This window comes from Hesperophylax consimilis, chromosome 27 (genome assembly GCF_061612785.1).
Source record: "Hesperophylax consimilis isolate HC1 chromosome 27, BYU_Hcon_1.0, whole genome shotgun sequence".
Lineage (NCBI taxonomy): Eukaryota > Metazoa > Arthropoda > Insecta > Trichoptera > Limnephilidae > Hesperophylax > Hesperophylax consimilis.
The window spans coordinates 3,448,578-3,470,005 of record NC_142862.1 but is presented as its reverse complement, the minus strand read 5'-3'; the positions used below and the strand labels follow the sequence as shown (position 1 = coordinate 3,470,005).

The window sequence follows — 21,428 nt, the reverse complement described above, 5'->3', positions numbered from 1 at the left end:
TGTATACGTCTTTGACAGATCGATTTGTATGTGACATAACCTCTGAAGTTGAAATTTGTCATTTCTTTCCAGAATAATTAATTATAATATACTGTATAATGCGTTTATTAGCCAATACTTGTCATAAGTTACTAAGCAATTCATTTAGTCATAATGTCAAACGTATCTTTCCAAGGTAAGCACTATAAAAAAATGTTTAATTATTAAATCTCCCAATTGTTTTGTTTCAACGAAAGATGAAATAAAACTCCACCAACAATAACGTTACAATACACATAGACTTGTTATTATTTCACAAAATTAAGATAAAATGTGGCAAGTAAGAAACACTTGTTTCCAGTAAATTCTCAATTCAAACCTTGTTCATATATGACAAAGATAGTCATAAAAAATATGTGTATGAACGAAACAAATGATAGGACCGGGCGGCGTTTTCATATTCAAAAGTTGCGTCGAATGTATCCCGTGGCCGACTAGAGTACAGGCCTGATGGATTTTGAGGTGTCAAGTGATCAAGTCAATGGCGTGCCATAATAGAGTAATGACGGTTTGCAAATGGTGGCGTTTGTTGTTACTGCCGATGTGTATATTGTTTTACCGCAAGCATATAATTAGACTATTTTGAACATTGAAGTACTTAGCGATAGCAGTTACTTTGTAATTTGGCAGTTGCGCGCTCAGACCTGTAACTCTTGTCGGCTTTATATTTTCTCTAATGACGCATAAAATTTTCGAGCAGCAAAAAATTGTAGTATTTATAATAATGGATAATTCTAAGTTATTTGCGCATATTTACAAAATAAATGTTATCCCTTGGTTTTTACTAGTGTTTGCAACACTTTTTAAAGGCAATTTACTTAGAAGTGGCACACAACCTTACGCAACGTGATAGTTTAGTACTAAAACTATAAATCGAAATCACTATAATTGACATGCTTTTTTCTTGCCACTTTGAGATTTCTACAGCATGTCTATATAAATTGGAATGTCATTGCCCATCAAAAAGTACGATTTTAACGTTGCGAGACAATAATAATGAGCCATCTTTATTCCACCTTTCTCAACTATTTAATAAGATATTATATAACATTAAAAAAATTGTAAGATTTAAAATGTCAAATTGTCTGAAGACGATCGCACTCTAAATATACATTTATCATTGCAACTGTTTTATTCATCAATAATAGGATATGAGGAATGTATTTTAATAATAATTGTAACTGTCCTATTCTCGTATCCTGCTTAGCGCTCATGGCTGCTGTCTTTAATGTTGGCTTGTAATAAAGTAAACAAAATTGCATGGTACAAATGTATTTATTGTATGATAATTAATACCAAATACCTTAAACCTTTCATTGCCAGCATTGAATATGGTCAAGACTGTGGTTACTTGATTGAGTGGTCCAAAGTGTTGGTTTCAATTTCACATAGGTCCTCCATCACTGCATAAGAAACATTTTCTGCCTATGGATATGATGATATTGGGAGTAATTAATATAAAATAATAAATCGAGGTTTGTAACCTGGCAATGTTTCTTTCTTTATTTTTTTTTTCTAAATCGTGAAACTTTTATTGCAGTACCTACCCGGTGAGATTGGGCAGCTCTTATGAGGGTGATGGAAAAACCACATTGACAATTTTGAATAAAGAATTAGACAAAGCTTTATACATCGATAGCTATGGAAATGTATGTATTAATTTTTTATATTTTCTCAGTATCGCCCGTTAAAAAATCACCCTTCCCGGTTTTATTCACACTGCTATTAAAATTCAACTCGTAGATGACATGGACCCATAGACTAGTTTGTCTTTTTAAACTCTTGGTTGGCAAACACCATAAAATGAAGAATTTATTTTACTAACTGGACCTTGGACATAGTTGTTTAATTGAATCTAAATTAATGACTCTCTAAGTGTTGCCTGGAGTACACCGTATTTAATAATTAAATTATAAATTATCTAAATAATAATATTTATTTTTCCAGACAGGCTTCCGATTAAGTAACAAGGTTACCATTATAGGACCTTTAGTTATATTTCACAGGTATGTACTCGCTATTTTTTATATTATTATACAGTGCTCCAACAACTACTAATGCATATTGGAGAAAATTAAATCAAATTATTCATTTCGTACCCTCTCCCCCTGCTGTGTGTGTAAGATATCTAAGTTATTTTCATTAAGGTGTATAAAATATCTAAGGTATCTTAGTTATTTTCACTAAGGTGTGTAAGATATCTCAGTTATTTTCATTAAGGTGCAAAAGATATCTAAGGTATCTTAGTTATTTTCATTAAGTTGTATACGATATCTCAGTTATTTTCACTAAGGTGTATAATATATCTTAGATATCTCAGTTATTTTCATTAAGGTGTATAAAATATCTCAGTTATTTTCATTAAGGTGTAAAAGATATCTAAGGTATCTTAGTTATTTTCATTAAGTTGTATACAATATCTCAGTTATTTTCACTAAGGTGTATAATATATTATCTTAGATATCTCAGTTATTTTCATTAAGGTGTGTAAAATTTCTAAGATATCTCAGTTATTTTCATTAAGGTGTAAAAGATATCTAAGGTATCTTAGTTATTTTCATTAAGTTGTATACGATATCTCAGTTATTTTCACTAAGGTGTATAATATATCTCAGATATCTCAGTTATTTTCATTAAGGTGTGTAAAATGTCTAAGATATCTCAGTTATTTTCATTAAGGTGTGTAAGATATCCAAGATATCTCAGTTATTTTCATTAAGGTGTTCTCATTAGGGTGTAGAATGGTACATATACATTTGCGAACCGAGCCACGAATTACGGGAAAGGAACGAAGCAACTGCAAGCTGCATTTAGCGACATTTGTGGTTGCTTCGTTCCTCTCTCATAAGTTGAGATCCAGTTCGGTTGTTCGGCAGTTCGACTCGCGTATATGGGTCATTCCGCCGTTTCGTTCAAATCGCATGTTCTTGCAAAAAAGTCATATGAAAAATAATGTTTTTCAAGAAAGTTTTATTGGAAAATGTAGTTATTCAAAAAAGGAAAAAGTAGTATTTACCGGATTAGGCATTTGTTACTTAATAACTTTATGGTATACAAAAAACATGCTAAAATCTCATTACCTTCCCCGTGTAAATGAGGGACCGGTAAATTGATCAATAAATAAGAACATTTTACACTAGTAAAATCACTACATTCATTAATCGACCTGAATGTACAACTAATTTTGCATATTTATTGGTGTTTAATTTATTTTTAAAGTTACTGTATCATAGAAAGAATTGATATTTTGTTTTTGTCCAGAAAAAATCGCTGTCGTCTTCCGCCAAAGCGGTAATTAAAATTGTGACCGTGTTTGTCACTGTTCGTCAGCTGTACCCCACCCCGCGCCTCCGTTACTAATCAGTGTACCGCTATATCTGGACGGGGGAGGACGTGCGTCGCTGAATAAAGAAATATCTGCGATCTCCGTGCTCGAAAACGACTTTGTCACCGACCAGGCATCATTACCTTCCAGCATTTTTTAAAGTAAGTACATGTTTTAAAAATTCGAATCATGAACCCATAAACTATAATTAGTCGGACTATTTTTTATTGAAACATAAAGATTTGTAATGTCATTATTAAGCGAGTTATTAAGGAAAGATTGTCAAAACCTCATTACCCTCCGTCTCATTACCTTCCGTATCGTAAAATTTTTTGCTGGATGGTAATTTAGAGGTGTGGAGGGTAATGATAAATTTGTAAGGGTTATTTTTACGTGCATCTGGGACCAAGTTTGGGGGTTCATAAAAGTTAATATTATCAATAAAAGCAGTTTCTTGCGTTCTAGCGTCGGACAATTTCAGTTTTGGTGAAATACATATTTTCGTTTTATCTATTTACTGATATGGAAAAACAATCTGTTAAAATTTACCCTGCGAATTTTTATTTGAAAATCGATTTTTTTATTCAATGATATAATTATAATTATTCAAATGTAAACGAATAATATATTAAACAAATGGTTTAACTATTCCCCTACAGTCACAATTATTTTCATTACTTATCTTCATTACTTCAGTTGTCTATTAAAACAGATGAATTTTTACAAAATTTCAAGTTTCTAAACAAATCCAGATTTGAACAAAAATCTATATAAAGGGCATTATTAAGAGTCCAACGCAAATTTCTTGATTAAAAAACCATATCATTACTGTTAGATTTTAAATCATTTAGGAAAAAAAATATTAAACAAAGATATAAAAGTAGTGTAACAATTTTTGGGCTCTCCTGTAAAAGTAACGAAATTGAAATTATCCATATTTGTTATTCAACTTCTCACTTGATCCGATACTTATGATAATTTTTATTTATTATTTGTTACAGGCTAAACACCATAATCCACAATGGCAAAGTTAAATAAAAAACTGAAAAAAGAAGAAAAGTTATCCAAGGACAGGCTGCGTAAGCAACAAAAATATGCTGAGATTAAAAACAATCCGGAACTGTACAGTCTTCAGAAAGCGAAAGAAAAAAAAAAGATACTTAATGCGAAAAGCGCAAAAAAAGATTTGCAGCATTGAAGATATGAGTGAAAGAGCCCAGAGAGAGCAAAGACGAAGATGGCGAAAGAACTCTGTAAATTATTGGAAGAAAAAAGAGGAGCAGCGTAAAATAGAAACGATTACAGTAGAAAATATGCCTCCAATTCATGAAAATGTCAAGGAAGTACCCAATAATGTGCAAAATACTCTAGATCCTGACCCTCTCGCAGTCGAGAATGAACAATAAATCATTAAAAAAAATGTGCGTGGTCTAACGAATGTTAGAAAATTGAGGTATAGATCATTGAAAATCATTAAGACGTTACAGGACCAGATAAGCAAACTCAGGAACGAGAAAAGAAACGAACAAAAGAAATTGAAGGCGTTGCAGCTACAAAACGTAAATAGACCAATCGAAGATACAGTAGAGAAAAAAGTAAACGACATAGTTAAATACATCCCAATGAATAAAGTCGAAGATGTAAAAAAGAAATTGTTGTTCAGTGAATCGCTGTCTCGAGGATTAAATGAAAAATACAAGGCTTTAAAAAAAAACAGAGAAAAGACAGTTTGCGAATGAAATACTGAGAGACAAGAACAAGCTAAAGAAATATAAAGTACTCAGTAAAGTTCCCTTTCAAATCAGAAAGACTTTAGCTGAAAACAAGAATAACAAAACAAATGAAATAAAACGGAAGATACAAGATTTTTTTGAAGAAGATGTAAATAGCCGGGTAGCTCCCGGAAAAAAAGAATTTGTGAAACGCAAAGGTTTAAAAAAACAGAAAAGATATATTACAGATAACTTCAAAAACCTCCACGACAAATTCTGCAAAGAACAACAAAAAATCAGCTATTCGACTTTTTGTAAATATAGACCCTACTGGACTGTTTTCCCCAAAAAAGAACGAGACACTTGCCAATGCAAACTTCACTGTAACGTTGATCTTCTCATTAAAGCTGAGAATGAAAAAGGACAATTCACTTTCAAAAATTTGCCGAACTTTGATTTGAAATAGTTTTCCAGCAAAAACTTTCACAAGAATGATCTCAAGTTCCTTAAATATTATGTTCCTATTTAGATGTAAGACCTTTATCTTGTACTTATTAGTTACATATGTTGTGTTTGTTTTAAGTATCTCTGATTTTATTTTAAACTGCATTTCAATTGACTTCTGATTTTTTCTTATTTTTAATTATTATTTTTATTATTTCTATTTTTCAAATATTACAATGTTTGCTTAGGAATGTGAAAATTTTGTATTTCTTGTGTACAAACCTACTTATAAAACGTAATTATAAAGAATTTGACTATTCTTTATAATTTCTGGGTAAGTAGTATAATAGGAAAATTTTAGTTGTGTTGGGTTTGATGTTCCAGCTGCCTTTTCTTAATTTGTATTTTGATATTTTTTTCCATTATTTTTTAACAATTCATACAGATATTGCAAAAGCATAAGTAAGCAGAACTGATTACGTATGAAAAAATGTATTTCTTGTCTCCAATGTTCAAAAGTCTGAATAAAGCATTTAGTTTTTCACTATAATAGGTTTTTTTTTTTTTTTTTTTTTTTTTTTTTTTTTTTTTTTTTTTTTATATATTCAATAATATTGTTATTGGGTTTATAAAAACAGTTTATTTTTAAACAAGTTCTGCTGTGTAATTATTATTACGCGTGACAGCTGTTTCGCCCTCTGAAGGCATTATCAAACTGTGGGTAGCCCACTTACAGACGATACATTTATATTATTTCTAGGTAGGTATTTTAATTTCAATTACTGATTTCTTAATTGATTTTTGAGTAAAATATTAGAAATTATTAATGGTTATTACCCCAGCAAAGTTTCCCCAATTAGTGTAATGTTTAAATTTGACTGAATGTCTTAATGTTAGTTATTCCCAAACGATGACTCATAGGGTTATTTTAATAGCATAATTAAGTACTTCATAGTGTACTCATATTTGCCCTAGGTTTGAAGATATCTAGTAGGGGTGAACGAATTATATTTGTTTGTTCATTAATTAGAATAGCTTTCGGATTATTAGAGTTTTTGTTAATTTCTAACTGTTCTAAAAGATTCAGTTTACGGCCTTTATTTTGAACGTGTAACGGAGTTGGTTTATTATTATCATTAAGTGAGTGATTTTCATCTAGGAGATGTTTGGCAAATTGAGATTGCATTTTATTATTATTTTTAAAAGATCTAATATGTTCTTTGAACCTAGTGTTAAAGGACCGGCCCGTTTGTCCAACATAAACAGCGTTGCATTCGTCACACTGGAGTTTATAAATGCCACTATTTTGTAATTTGAGTACCTTACTTTTTGAGTTTTTAAGAGATGATCCTAAGTTATTATTTGTGCGGAAGGCAATATCTAAGCCACACTTTTTGAGGACTTTGGCAATTTTATTAGATGTCTGTCCGATGAATTCTAAACACCCGAATTTATTATTCGTCTTATTATTAGTCGCTGGGTAAATTAATTTAAGGTTATTTTTGTGTTTGTTATTATTAATTATTTTTTCAATGTCTCTACCCTTGAAGCCATTATTTTTAGCAATAGTTAGGATTGTATTTTTTTCCTTCTCGTATGCTTTCTTGTCGAGTGGGATGTTATTAAGCCTATGTACCATTGAGTGGTAGGCAGATAATTTATGTGACCATGGGTGTAAAGATTTATAATTAATGGTCGTATCTGTAAACGTAGGCTTACGGAAAATTTCAAACGTATGTTTATTATTTTCTCTACCGATTGTTAGGTCTAAAAAATTGATTTTATTATTACACTCTCTTTCAACCGTAAAGCAGATTTTACGGTTGATGGAGTTAGCAAATGTGACAAAAAGATCTAATTGTCTGTTGGTACCTTTCCAACAGACCAAAATGTCGTCAACATAACGAACATAGTAAATGATGTGTTTGTTAAAGATTGAATTTAAAATTTGTTTTTCAATGTAATCCATAAATATTTCTGCAAGAAGTGGACTGAGGGGCGATCCCATTGGTAATCCGTCGTTTTGTTGATAGAATTTATCGTTAAACTCAAAGTAGTTAGTTTCCACACAAATTTTAAATAGATCGAATAATTCTTTTTTAGTAACTGGGTTTATATTAGATTCGTCTAAAATATCTTCAATGATTTTAAGGCATTCTTGAATAGGGATATTGCTAAAGAGACTGACCACGTCTAAAGATATGAACTGGCAATTGTGCGGTAGATTTATGTTTTTTATTTTGTTTACAAGTTCGAGAGAATTTTTAACGCTATGTTTTGGGTAGAATTTAGTATGTTGTTTGAAAAGAAAGTTAAGTTTTTTGGCGAGTATTGTCGTTGGGGCGTTTATAAAAGAAACAACGGGACGTATGGGGATATTATCCTTGTGAATTTTAGGTTGTCCGTATAATGCAGGAGCCCTTGGATTCATCACCATTGCACTTTTTCTAGCGTATTTATTTGGGAATATTGATTGGCAATTATTTATTAGGTTGCGCACGTTTATTGAAATTTTGTCCGTTGGGTCCTTTTTTAAGATTTCGAAGTCTTCTGGCTTTAGGAATGCTTCTACTTTATTTAAGTAATCAATTTTGTTTAATATAACGACGGAATTCCCCTTATCCGCTTTAGTAATTGTGAGGTCGCTATTTTTAATTTTGGCTTTAATATCATTTAAAATTTCCGTTTCTTTTATATTGAATTTATTTTTATTTTTACTGGTTGATTTCAGAGTTTTTCTCAAGATATCCGCTGTTATTTGTTTAGGTAAGCCGTTATTTTTTATTTTAGACAGAGAAATTTCTGTGTCGATTGCCAAACATTCAATTTGTTTTTTAGTGATATCTGAATTTATTTTATATTTAAAGCCTTTATCTAGTAAATTTATTTCATCTTCTTCAAACGTTTCACCTGATAGGTTAATAGTTTTTGTATAAAACTCCGTATTTGTATTACTTTGATATTCGTTGACTTTTACATTTTTATTTTTAGATTCGACAAGTTTTTTAAGTTTATTTTCCTGAGTTTTGAATTTATCATATATAATTCCGCCGATGTGTTCACGAGTATCGTAATCCAGGGTATCAAATTCCCATGGATGCAGTTTAAAAGTTAATTCCGAATGCAATACCTTGATGTAGTGAAGTATTGTGTCCCTTTTCCGACAACATTCCTTAGTCTCCTCTTTCAGCCATATCCTCTGCGCTCGATGCACAGTTTTTATGGCTGCCGAGGATTTGCTTTTGGTAGAAATATGCACGTACTTGGGGATCACGTTTAACTTCAAACACTCTTGGTTAAACCAAAGGTTTTGCACTATTTTCCTATGTTTTAATTTTAATCGTCTGTAAAAAATCACTTGGGTAGCTATATCAGCAACCTTCAATTTATTTATTGTTATTAAGTTTAATTTGTAGAACTCCATTTTAATTTTTATTTTTTATATATTCAATAATATTGTTATTGGGTTTATAAAAACAGTTTATTTTTAAACAAGTTCTGCTGTGTAGAGGATATGGCTGAAAGAGGAGACTAAGGAATGTTGTCGGAAAAGGGACACAATACTTCACTACATCAAGGTATTGCATTCGGAATTAACTTTTAAACTGCATCCATGGGAATTTGATACCCTGGATTACGATACTCGTGAACACATCGGCGGAATTATATATGATAAATTCAAAACTCAGGAAAATAAACTTAAAAAACTTGTCGAATCTAAAAATAAAAATGTAAAAGTCAACGAATATCAAAGTAATACAAATACGGAGTTTTATACAAAAACTATTAACCTATCAGGTGAAACGTTTGAAGAAGATGAAATAAATTTACTAGATAAAGGCTTTAAATATAAAATAAATTCAGATATCACTAAAAAACAAATTGAATGTTTGGCAATCGACACAGAAATTTCTCTGTCTAAAATAAAAAATAACGGCTTACCTAAACAAATAACAGCGGATATCTTGAGAAAAACTCTGAAATCAACCAGTAAAAATAAAAATAAATTCAATATAAAAGAAACGGAAATTTTAAATGATATTAAAGCCAAAATTAAAAATAGCGACCTCACAATTACTAAAGCGGATAAGGGGAATTCCGTCGTTATATTAAACAAAATTGATTACTTAAATAAAGTAGAAGCATTCCTAAAGCCAGAAGACTTCGAAATCTTAAAAAAGGACCCAACGGACAAAATTTCAATAAACGTGCGCAACCTAATAAATAATTGCCAATCAATATTCCCAAATAAATACGCTAGAAAAAGTGCAATGGTGATGAATCCAAGGGCTCCTGCATTATACGGACAACCTAAAATTCACAAGGATAATATCCCCATACGTCCCGTTGTTTCTTTTATAAACGCCCCAACGACAATACTCGCCAAAAAACTTAACTTTCTTTTCAAACAACATACTAAATTCTACCCAAAACATAGCGTTAAAAATTCTCTCGAACTTGTAAACAAAATAAAAAACATAAATCTACCGCACAATTGCCAGTTCATATCTTTAGACGTGGTCAGTCTCTTTAGCAATATCCCTATTCAAGAATGCCTTAAAATCATTGAAGATATTTTAGACGAATCTAATATAAACCCAGTTACTAAAAAAGAATTATTCGATCTATTTAAAATTTGTGTGGAAACTAACTACTTTGAGTTTAACGATAAATTCTATCAACAAAACGACGGATTACCAATGGGATCGCCCCTCAGTCCACTTCTTGCAGAAATATTTATGGATTACATTGAAAAACAAATTTTAAATTCAATCTTTAACAAACACATCATTTACTATGTTCGTTATGTTGACGACATTTTGGTCTGTTGGAAAGGTACCAACAGACAATTAGATCTTTTTGTCACATTTGCTAACTCCATCAACCGTAAAATCTGCTTTACGGTTGAAAGAGAGTGTAATAATAAAATCAATTTTTTAGACCTAACAATCGGTAGAGAAAATAATAAACATACGTTTGAAATTTTCCGTAAGCCTACGTTTACAGATACGACCATTAATTATAAATCTTTACACCCATGGTCACATAAATTATCTGCCTACCACTCAATGGTACATAGGCTTAATAACATCCCACTCGACAAGAAAGCATACGAGAAGGAAAAAAATACAATCCTAACTATTGCTAAAAATAATGGCTTCAAGGGTAGAGACATTGAAAAAATAATTAATAATAACAAACACAAAAATAACCTTAAATTAATTTACCCAGCGACTAATAATAAGACGAATAATAAATTCGGGTGTTTAGAATTCATCGGACAGACATCTAATAAAATTGCCAAAGTCCTCAAAAAGTGTGGCTTAGATATTGCCTTCCGCACAAATAATAACTTAGGATCATCTCTTAAAAACTCAAAAAGTAAGGTACTCAAATTACAAAATAGTGGCATTTATAAACTCCAGTGTGACGAATGCAACGCTGTTTATGTTGGACAAACGGGCCGGTCCTTTAACACTAGGTTCAAAGAACATATTAGATCTTTTAAAAATAATAATAAAATGCAATCTCAATTTGCCAAACATCTCCTAGATGAAAATCACTCACTTAATGATAATAATAAACCAACTCCGTTACACGTTCAAAATAAAGGCCGTAAACTGAATCTTTTAGAACAGTTAGAAATTAACAAAAACTCTAATAATCCGAAAGCTATTCTAATTAATGAACAAACAAATATAATTCGTTCACCCCTACTAGATATCTTCAAACCTAGGGCAAATATGAGTACACTATGAAGTACTTAATTATGCTATTAAAATAACCCTATGAGTCATCGTTTGGGAATAACTAACATTAAGACATTCAGTCAAATTTAAACATTACACTAATTGGGGAAACTTTGCTGGGGTAATAACCATTAATAATTTCTAATATTTTACTCAAAAATCAATTAAGAAATCAGTAATTGAAATTAAAATACCTACCTAGAAATAATATAAATGTATCGTCTGTAAGTGGGCTACCCACAGTTTGATAATGCCTTCAGAGGGCGAAACAGCTGTCACGCGTAATAATAATTACACAGCAGAACTTGTTTAAAAATAAACTGTTTTTATAAACCCAATAACAATATTATTGAATATATAAAAAATAAAAATTAAAATGGAGTTCTACAAATTAAACTTAATAACAATAAATAATAGGTTTTTCTTCTTTTTCCTAATCCGCTCACCACGTCAAATGATACTTAGCATGATTTGAAATCTATTTTATTATTCAATTTCTATTCAAATTTCATTATTCACAGACATTTTAAGAACCTTAAACATGTTCACTACCATCTATTAATATTTCATTACCAAACTTCATTACCATCCAAATTTTTAAATTACCATCCAACAGTTTTTCATTACCATCCACACCTTCATTACCTTCCATCAATTTTCTTCGAATCCAAGTGTCGCACAAAGGTGCCCTTTTCACTTTTATACATCTGATAGGTACGGGAACCCATTTCTATAAAAATATTTAGTAAAAAGGCAAAAAAAAAAAAATCCGCGGAAACAGGCAAATTTGAACGTAACGGCGGAATGACCCATATATATGTAGCATAAGATATCTATCATTAAGGTGTTTTTATGATTTTTTCTGTATGTAACATGAATTTTATGTCGAAACTTCACTGGTTATTGCAACACGTAAAATGTAGTCATTAATATAAAATTGTTTTTTATAAAATGTATAAAATACATTTTTTATTATTTATTATTTACTGTTCTCTGTAATATAGAAAAATCTTAGGATTTAAAATATTTATTTGTTATACTTTTGAATTTAGCTATAACTTTGTGGTTATCCATTATGAATAAATTGAAAAATGTTGCTTTGTTTGAATCACTATATATTTTTTTTTTTGTATATGCCGACCGGTTTCTTAACAACTGTTCCATCCTCAGGGCAAAATATACTAACTTGAGATTACAAAACATTAGGTTCTGCCATACATACACTTCGCCGCATAGAAAACTCTCACCGTGTGGTACGTGTGGCAGAGTGTTAAAGTGGGGGTGGAGGCGTGCTTGGTTAAGAGTGGAGAGGAGACAGAACAGACGGTGATAGGGAATATGTCTATGATGGGACTGTTAGATGATATTTTTTGTTTATTGATAATGGATTCATTACTATTATTAAGGGATTTATTTATTTCTAAGGCTTCTAAGTTATCTAATCGTTTCTATCTATTCATCTACAGGGTTTTCCAATAAGAAGTGTTATTTTGAATATTTCGGTAGATGATACTTTTGAAGCTGTCATTTTTTGACATTTGACGAGTAGAAATTACGCCATTAATAAAAATGGAACGATACACGCTTCAACAACGCATTGCAATTATTAAAATTCACTTGAGTGAATCAAATGCAAATCATCTTGAGTGATGAGGCCCATTTCCACCTCAGTGGCTTCGTCAACAAGCAAAATTGTCGCACCTGGGGCTCGGAAAACCCAAGAGTTATTGTTGGAAAGCCTCTCTATCCTCAACGTGTGACTGTTTGGTGCGGTTGATGGTCCGGTGTAGTCATTGGACCTTACTTTTTCGAAAATGAGGCTGGAGCAACAGTTACGGTGAATGGATTGCGCTATCGAGAGATGATTAATGATTTTTTATGGCCGGAATTGGATGGGATTGATTTGGACGACATTTACTTTCAACAAGACGGCGCTACGTGCCGCCCTTATTTTATGAAATTAAATTGAGATTGGACTATTAGATTATCCTGCATGTATCAATTATATAAAATTACACCTTTTTAATGGACTTACTAAACTTGACCGACTTATCATCAAGGCGCACAATGACTAATTTAGTTTGTCTTTTCAAAATAGCGAATGGCAGATTAGACGCCATGGATTTAACGAACCTTATTACTTTGCGTGTACCCATACGTAAGATAAGACAGACTGCTCTCTATAATGTTCCAAAGTCTGCTAATAATTATTTCGAAAATTCGCCCATTCAGAGGCTACACAGATAGACTAGGTGATAATTATAGTTCAATCAATGTTTACCGCCACCACTCGGTGACCAAACTAAAAAACAATACATTAGAATATTTGTAACTATTATTTTTTTAATGATAAACTAATGTTTATAAGACATGGTTTTTTATGCATAGCACAAAGGATAACAAATTATTATAAGCAATAATTAGTCACCTGAAATTTCCATGCAAATTGAAAATATCTCCCGTGTAAAAATAAATGCCGTCGACGGGAATTGAACCAGCAACAAAGCCTTTCCTACAAAATAAGTTGGTTTTTTTCCGGTTGAAAAAATATAATAAGCAGTAATTGTTGATTGAAGTACTACTACATATTGAATTATTTGGCGTGTTGGAAATAAGCCGACGTAGCTCAGTGGTCCAGAGCACCTGCCCGGACATCAGAAGGTGCAAGTTCAATTCCTGTCGGCGGCATTTATTTTTACACGGGAGATATTTTCAATTTGTATGGATATTTCACGCGACTAATTATTGCTTATAATAATTTGTTATTTGTCCACAAAATTTCTTTTTTCTTACATTCACATAAAACACCCAATTGGGCGTAGTAAATGTTTGTTGATTACAACAAACCGTACTTGTTTATTCCTATACTAATGTTAAGCGATGTTCTGTATAGTACCCAATCTGGCATTTTAAATGTTTGCTAAATAAACATTTCATATTTATTTGACTAACATCAACAATGTTATTAAATATTGTTCCGCTACTACTTTCATAGTACCTTAAGTACCTATCTTGTACTCTTATTATTTATTGAACAACTATTACTTGAATGTACAACAACTCTCAAAGATAACTAGCATTGTGGGGTCAGACGAATTGGGGAGCTGCTGTGATCATTCGGCTCTCTCCTGTCAAGGTGACAAATCCTGTAAAATGAAATTAAATTCCATGCTCTCCCACTTCCCCCCTAGAACATACTAGGGGAGGGGAGAGGAAGATTATAGCTTCCGTGTGAGACTTCAACATATAATCTGTATAGGCCACTCCCAAAAACAGCATTGAGAGTATAAGGTTGTGTGACCCGAGCATTAACAACTAATGTAAATAATATTTGAATAAAATGTTTTTTTTTTTAGGTCTGTTCTTTCATGGAATATCAGTGGTCCCGCAGATATAACCAAAGAGTCATTAGCCCTCTTTAAAATACTGGTACCCAAAATAGACATTTTAGTAAGTTTAATCTATGTATTCATTTTGTACCACATACATATAGAATTGTATTTTAACCTGGCAAAGAAATTATCGCTAACACGTTTAAGCCTTTTAGCCCGTAAAATGGACGGCGCTGCAAACAGTTGCCTTACTTTACCTTTCTGCGCAGGGTCTGGAGCGGCGTACTCTTTCCTTACCGGACCGTCAGATGTTTAAACTCGTTAGTGTTAAATTTTTCTGCCAGGATAAAGTACAATGAGGTAGTCTCCTACAGTGAAATTATTATCTAATTATCTACAAATATAGGTAGAGTCATTTTTTTTTTTAAATAGTTATTAACTCGCAAATAATTTCCAAAGTTGTCTCCTAGAATAGGATTTCTTTATAGACCTGTAATGTAGAATTTGAAATGCAAATAAATTAAGTAGCACTTATCCTTACTGGATATTAGCTACAACTTTTGATCAAAAAAATAACTGTACCTCAGAAGTCAAAGATCAGTTGTCACATTTTTTAAATTGTTCAGGAGAGAGGAAATAGTAAAAATTTTCCGTTGAACATTGTAGGGATACCAGACCTTTTATGTTGACCTAACTTAGTTTCACATTGTTGTAGGACAACCGTATTTATACCTCTGTATAGATACTGAAAAAACTAAAAAGTCTCATACATAACTCATTTTCACCAAAAACTTGACAACCCACCTTTGACTTCTGAAGTACAGATAATTACATATTCAGTTTGGTCAAGTAAAGGACGTTTCAGAATGTTTTTCGTTTTTGATAATTAAAAATAAAACACCGTAATGGTTTCAAACTCGTTTTAATTATTGTTAAATTACAGAGCAGTTTTCATTTTTGAAAAACAATCATTTGTAAATGAGCATCATCCACTTCTTTACACTCATTTTAACCTGAAACTATACATTTCAATCACTTGCTGGGGCACTGCTCTTGGAATTGCATTGATTTCCTCTGTGATTTTTTGCTTTAGAACATTCAAGCTGGGTCGTAATGGGTTGAAAACTTTACTTTTTAAGTAGCCCCATAGGAAAATTTGGACTCATCAGTGGCCAGTTGTTGTCTCCTCGGTGCCTAATTACTCTTTCCTTAAAAATATCACTCTATCAAGTATGGTTATCTATGTGTTGACTTCAACGAAAAAATCTTTTTATTTATTGAAGTTTCTTGCCGGCCCAGGGTTAAGTGACTAAAGGTATCAGTAACACCAGTTCCATGCAGGTTTGCTTTTAGCAATAAAATGACATTTAAAATTTCAGGTTATTGGCTTAGGCGACAACCAAGACGTGAAGGAATTCTCCAATAAGGTGAAGATGTTTGGTTTCGAAATGGGGATAAATTGCGAGATGCTGACCACAGAGTTCGCCTGCTCCACGTACAACTTCCTCATATCGGAGGGAAGGTAAATACAACTTATGACTTAATAGTAGTCCCTACCATTTCATCATCACTGCGCAACATCCCGGGGTGGGATTTGATTTTCTTCTCAGGCTGCGGTCTTTCGCCATTCGCCTCCAGTCCTCCGTCCTTCCAGTCCACGGTCTATCCACCTCTTTCTGGTCCGCCTCCACCGGGGCAACTGCACGGTCATAACTTTTGGCACCCTATGTTTACCTGTGTTTGAGACCTACAGAACCTTATAATGGTCTCATATGTGGACTCATGGAACTTATCCGAGGTTCATGCACCATATGGACTTACTTGAGGCAAGAAATAGATGTAGCCCAGAAACTAGACGTTATGCAAATCTTGCATAGGATGGGATGTGTTGTGTTCGTACAAACAGGTCTCCAACTCGTCGTGGAAGGAGTTAATAGTGAATAAATAAATGGTTCTTTTAGATTAATCAGGGATTTATTAATACTCGTATCACCTTATACAAGTGACTCGATAGTCGACCTAACTAGAAGCTGGCTAATTGGAATCTGAAACAGTAAGTTTCTCTAGGAGCCTACCCACTGGCCCTGGCGACTACTGGCCACTGGCTCCATCTTGCGCACTTCTACAGAAGCTCTATGCACTGCCCTCTGTGCGTGCATCTATGAAACTCTTACTTCTCAACAGGTTTCACAGAATTTGTATAATTCATCAAATTTCAAATAATAATAATAATGTGTTTATTCCGGTATGTGGGGAGGTTAGTGCAGTCCCACACATTCCATATAGAGATACAATAAAATATATAATCAAAAACAAAAAGATAGAACAGAAAACCAAAGAAAAGAAAACAGAATAAATTGAGAATAAAATAGAATAAAATGATAAAATAATAGAAAGTTGAAGCCTTTAGGGAGCCGTGACTATATTAGGAGCTAGTATTTTTCTCCAGTGTGCGTCAATGCTGGAGGATGGAGTGAGGCGGGCTTCCATAGTGAGGATATTTCCAGAGCTTCTTATCCTTTCCCTCATTCCTGCCACCCTGGATCTAATAAGGGCTGCATATCCGGGAACTCGGATATGCAGCTCCGGGGAAAGTTAAAATTCAGATCTGTGAAAGTTATATTCAAGTTCTGTTGATATTTCATCATGGGTCGGTTGTTTCATAGATAATAACAACTTCAAAGTATGATGAATTGTTTAAATTCTGTGAAAATCATCCTTATGTTTTAATGTAGTGCTATGTGCAATTTGATAAAGCATTCCTCTTGGAATATTATGGCTTATACATGCCTGAAAACGTTGACCGTGGTCGTCATCATGACTTGTTAAAGATACCACATTGTAGAACAGCTGTTCTAGCACAGCCTAGCATGACCAGAGGAATGGTGTCTTCCCACATGATGACAAATCTTATAGTGTAAATGGATAATTAATCTGTTGGACAGTAATTAAAATAAATAATAATTCCAGAATGTGGGGAGGTTAGTGCAATCCCACACGTCCCATATAAATATACATTTTTTTTTTTTTATATTTGTAAAATAGATATAATAAATTAACAAATAAGGACAACTATGCAGGGTGTGAGTGCGCTTGGGCCCAGCGCTCACTCAGGAGTGGCGCTTGGTGCTGGTAGGCTGCGGTCACCAACGTGTTGGCGGAGGCCAATAGCCGCATCCTGGCTCCAGTGACCCGGTGTCTCATCAGGCCGGCAAATCCATTCAGTCCTAGTTCTGTGAACATTGTCGATGCGCTACTGTATCTTCAGTATCCAAATATGATTCTACAGGCGTCATTATATTGAATTCGGAGTCGTTCCATCGAGCAAGTTCGGTAATGACACCATGTCTCACACGTATACAGGCCAGTACAGAATGCGTTGAACAGTATTTTTTTAACAGTATTGCTGCATTTGCAAAATCTGCGGGCAATCATATTAGACACTATGCTTTGTCGTTCGATATCGCGATCGTCCGATAGGTCTTGATTAATAATGTGCCCCAAGTATTTCACGTTCGAACATGTATTTATTTTTGCCTCGTTAAGGTATACGGGGAGCATCTTACTTGTATCTTGACTTTTTCCGTGGTGGAACGCAATCAATTCCATCTTCTTCGGGCTGTGCATCATATTATGCTGTTTTCCATATTCTTCATAAGTGTTAAGCAGTAATCTTTATCCCTTGATCGACGGAGCTAGGAGGATCATGTCGTCCGCGTAGCTTATATGATTTATACATATACTGTTAACACAACAGCCCGCTCTGATGTCCAGGCGACTTGACAACTCGTCCATGTATACATTAAATAGAATGGGGGACATACACCCCCCTTGCCTTAAATAATAAATATGTAGTAAGATTTTAAAGTTCATGATTAGTGGATCACATATGCGACTTTCGTGTATGGGGATAGTCATCTATGGATCACATATGCAAAAGCCACGTAGATCAAGTTACAATTTTTTTAATGATAAACTAATGTTTCTTATAAATGCCGCCGACAGGAATTGAACCACCAACAAATGTAGATATAATGTCTCGACGCCATCTAGTGGGAAATTTAGCACTAGCAAAGCCTTTCCTACAAAAATAAAGTTGGTTGTTTACAGGTGAAAAAATATAATAAGCAGTAATTGTTGATTGAAGTACTAGTACATATTGAATTATTTGGCGTATTGGAAATAAGCCGACGTAGCTCAGCGGTCCAGAGCACCTGACTGGACATCGGAAGGTGAGGGTTTAATTCCGTTAAATCGTCGGCGGCATTTATTTCTACTCGGGAGATATTTTCAATTTGTATAGATATTTCAGGCGATTAGATCGAGTTGATAATCAGTGTATAATATTTATTTCAGGAGTGTAGCAGGCTGTCTCATCCCACCAAAGACTTTGCAATTTACGCCAGCCGACGTTTCGAGATCCAACGAGACATACAAATATCCATATAACGAAGCCGGTGACGTGCTTACGTAGACAATCTTCTTACTCACCCTGTTTAAATTAATAAAAAAATAATCACTGTAGCAGATACATTTATTACTTTATTTTCTCCTTTCGGAATGAATTCTTTCAGGCTTTTTTATTTGACTAAAAACTTTATCATTGAAGACAATATGTTAAGATCTGTTTGGGCTTGATGAAGTCTTCAATAACAGAAGATTTTTTTTTGTTTTTACTGCATAAAACTGCATTTCACTTTATTTAATGTTACAAAGAGTTAAATTATTCCCGACCCGGACAAAACACTTTTACTAATGGTCTGTAGACCATAATGACTGCTTGTTACTATTTTATAGGAGAGAAGAAGAAGGAATCCAGTCGGCGAGGCTTTTTATAATCTAACCAAGTAAAACACATTGACAAGCTAATTGTAAACAAACACTGTCAAAGAAAGCCAATTGATAAGGCAAAACATCTGTTTTATCTGTTAGCCCTAGTTTTACCTCTGACCGCTAGGTGCAGGAGCCTGTAAAGTAACTGGTGGTGAACTTTGCTAATGGTTCGTACATTTTTAACACAATATAAAGCGTGGTACACACGCAAAGCTCACATCAAAAGTTAATGTACAGCGCATCATCTTTTCTACCGACACACGACGCTATCAAATATTTCTTCCTATGGTAGGAGAGGGGGTCAGTTGAATTCGAGAGCGGCCGAGGAACATAATTTCATCTGTCAAAGTGACAACTTTACTTACTGACAGCTTGAGCACGTCTTTTATGTTTCTAAATTTACTAGCACACATGACGATATGAGCTAACATAATAAATAAGAAATGCATTATTAGGCCGCTTATGTCATGGCTGTCAAAGGGAACACGGAACTTAGTTGGTAGCTCCGTAATTAAAATGACCCCCTCTCCTTTTTACGGCGGAGAGGGGGACGCATAACTTTTCAAATATCGCGTCGGGAGCGGTTACGTAAAATAAATTCGGTTAGCGAAGTTCAGAACCACACTTATAGCGCGTTATCTTTTTACGTGTGTCGGGTCTGTATGGGATTGTATGGCGAGCGCTATTGTGCTTTATATTATCTGTTGATGTGAGCTTTGCGTGTGTACCAGGCTTTAGTGACACTCAAATAAAAATTTGAAACAGAAAAATATTCGGTCACATCTAGGAATTGAACCCCGGACCTCGGGGCTCTAGTTCCTTTCTTTTTAATAAAATTAATTTAAAAGTTAATATTAACTTTTATTTTTAAATTAATTAATGACAATTTTTTTTAATATGTACCTAATAAATATATGATTGATTGATGTAATTTCAAATATAGTTACTCACAAGTGCAAATATTAGGTAGTTTGTTTTCTTTAATTCACTTATTTATAAAATAGATTTAAGACTTTTCTGTGAATTCAAATCTTCGAAAATTTATGTAGAAAGTTTATAATTAATAAAAATATAATAAGCTATAAAAAACATGCCCGTTGTCACCATACGGCAATATTGGGTTTGATATATAATTAAATCATTTTTTCACTTGGCAGTTTTGTGGTGTGGCGAAGACATTTTTTTTATGCCGTATTGAAGCCATACCCAAATACCTATCTCCAGCGAACAGCAATTTCTCTAAGTGTCATTGCCTCAGATACTTAGGGAGCCATGTTGTTGAACCAGGAGACATTTATCCACTCGAGCGATACAGATTTCCGGGCGGTTTGGATTTAGCCACGCTCGTTCCAAAAATTATACCTCAAAATGTTAATATTGAAAAATATTAACTGCTTACTATGGTTTAATGCCAATGAATCCACCTATATTTCACCCTTTACCCCATATTTTTTAGATTTTATAGTATGTATATATTTTTTTAAATCGTAAACTTTACAAATAAATTAAATCTGGACCGAAATTTGAAAAAAACAAACTTGTACTTTTTAAGGGCAATATTGAATATTACTATTTTTTTATGTTGTCTATGGTCTATTATAAATGTCTATGGCCACAGACATGAATAAATGCAATATTTAAAGGCCCCAGTACACATTCGGCCAACGCGTGCGGCCAACGCGTTGGCCGAATGTGTACTGGGCCATTTTGTGTGAATTTCGCGTTTGCGGCCAACGCTCGCCGGCGAGCCGATGAGTGTCGGTTTTTCGTGCACGAATCAAAGGAATTTGGCGCGAGCGGCAAAGAGCGTTCACACATTGGCCGAACGTTCAGTTCATAGTTGCGCGTCGGCCGGAGTGGACGTGTGTGGTTTGGTATATTTAGTAGACTGTAGTGTCGTGTCGCGAATATGGCGCCATGGAGTAACGAAGAACTGTTTAGGTTCATTGATTATTATCATAATGAATCCATTATATGGAACCCCAAACACCAG

The 21,428-nt window shown here is 33.5% G+C and overlaps 1 protein-coding gene across 1 annotated transcript; it reads left to right on the top strand.

Annotated features, from left to right (window-relative positions):
- The first annotated feature begins 1 nt into the window (after position 1).
- Positions 2-20,117, top strand: LOC149410482 (NADH dehydrogenase [ubiquinone] 1 alpha subcomplex assembly factor 3). The gene is made up of 6 exons (XM_089648410.1): positions 2-175; positions 1,580-1,688; positions 1,987-2,045; positions 14,627-14,720; positions 15,982-16,124; positions 18,959-20,117. The coding sequence occupies exons 1-6, from the start codon at positions 99-101 to the stop codon at positions 19,074-19,076; spliced, it is 600 nt and encodes a 199-aa protein (XP_089504536.1). The 5' UTR covers positions 2-98; the 3' UTR covers positions 19,077-20,117.
- Positions 20,118-21,428: the final 1,311 nt, after the last annotated feature.

Coding starts and splice junctions, on each gene's coding strand:
- LOC149410482 (XM_089648410.1), top strand. CDS start 99: ATGCGTTTATTAGCCAATACTTGTCATAAGTTACTAAGCAATTCATTT. Junction 176..1,579: donor GTCAAACGTATCTTTCCAAG/GTAAGCACTATA, acceptor CTTTTATTGCAG/TACCTACCCGGTGAGATTGG. Junction 1,689..1,986: donor ACATCGATAGCTATGGAAAT/GTATGTATTAAT, acceptor TTATTTTTCCAG/ACAGGCTTCCGATTAAGTAA.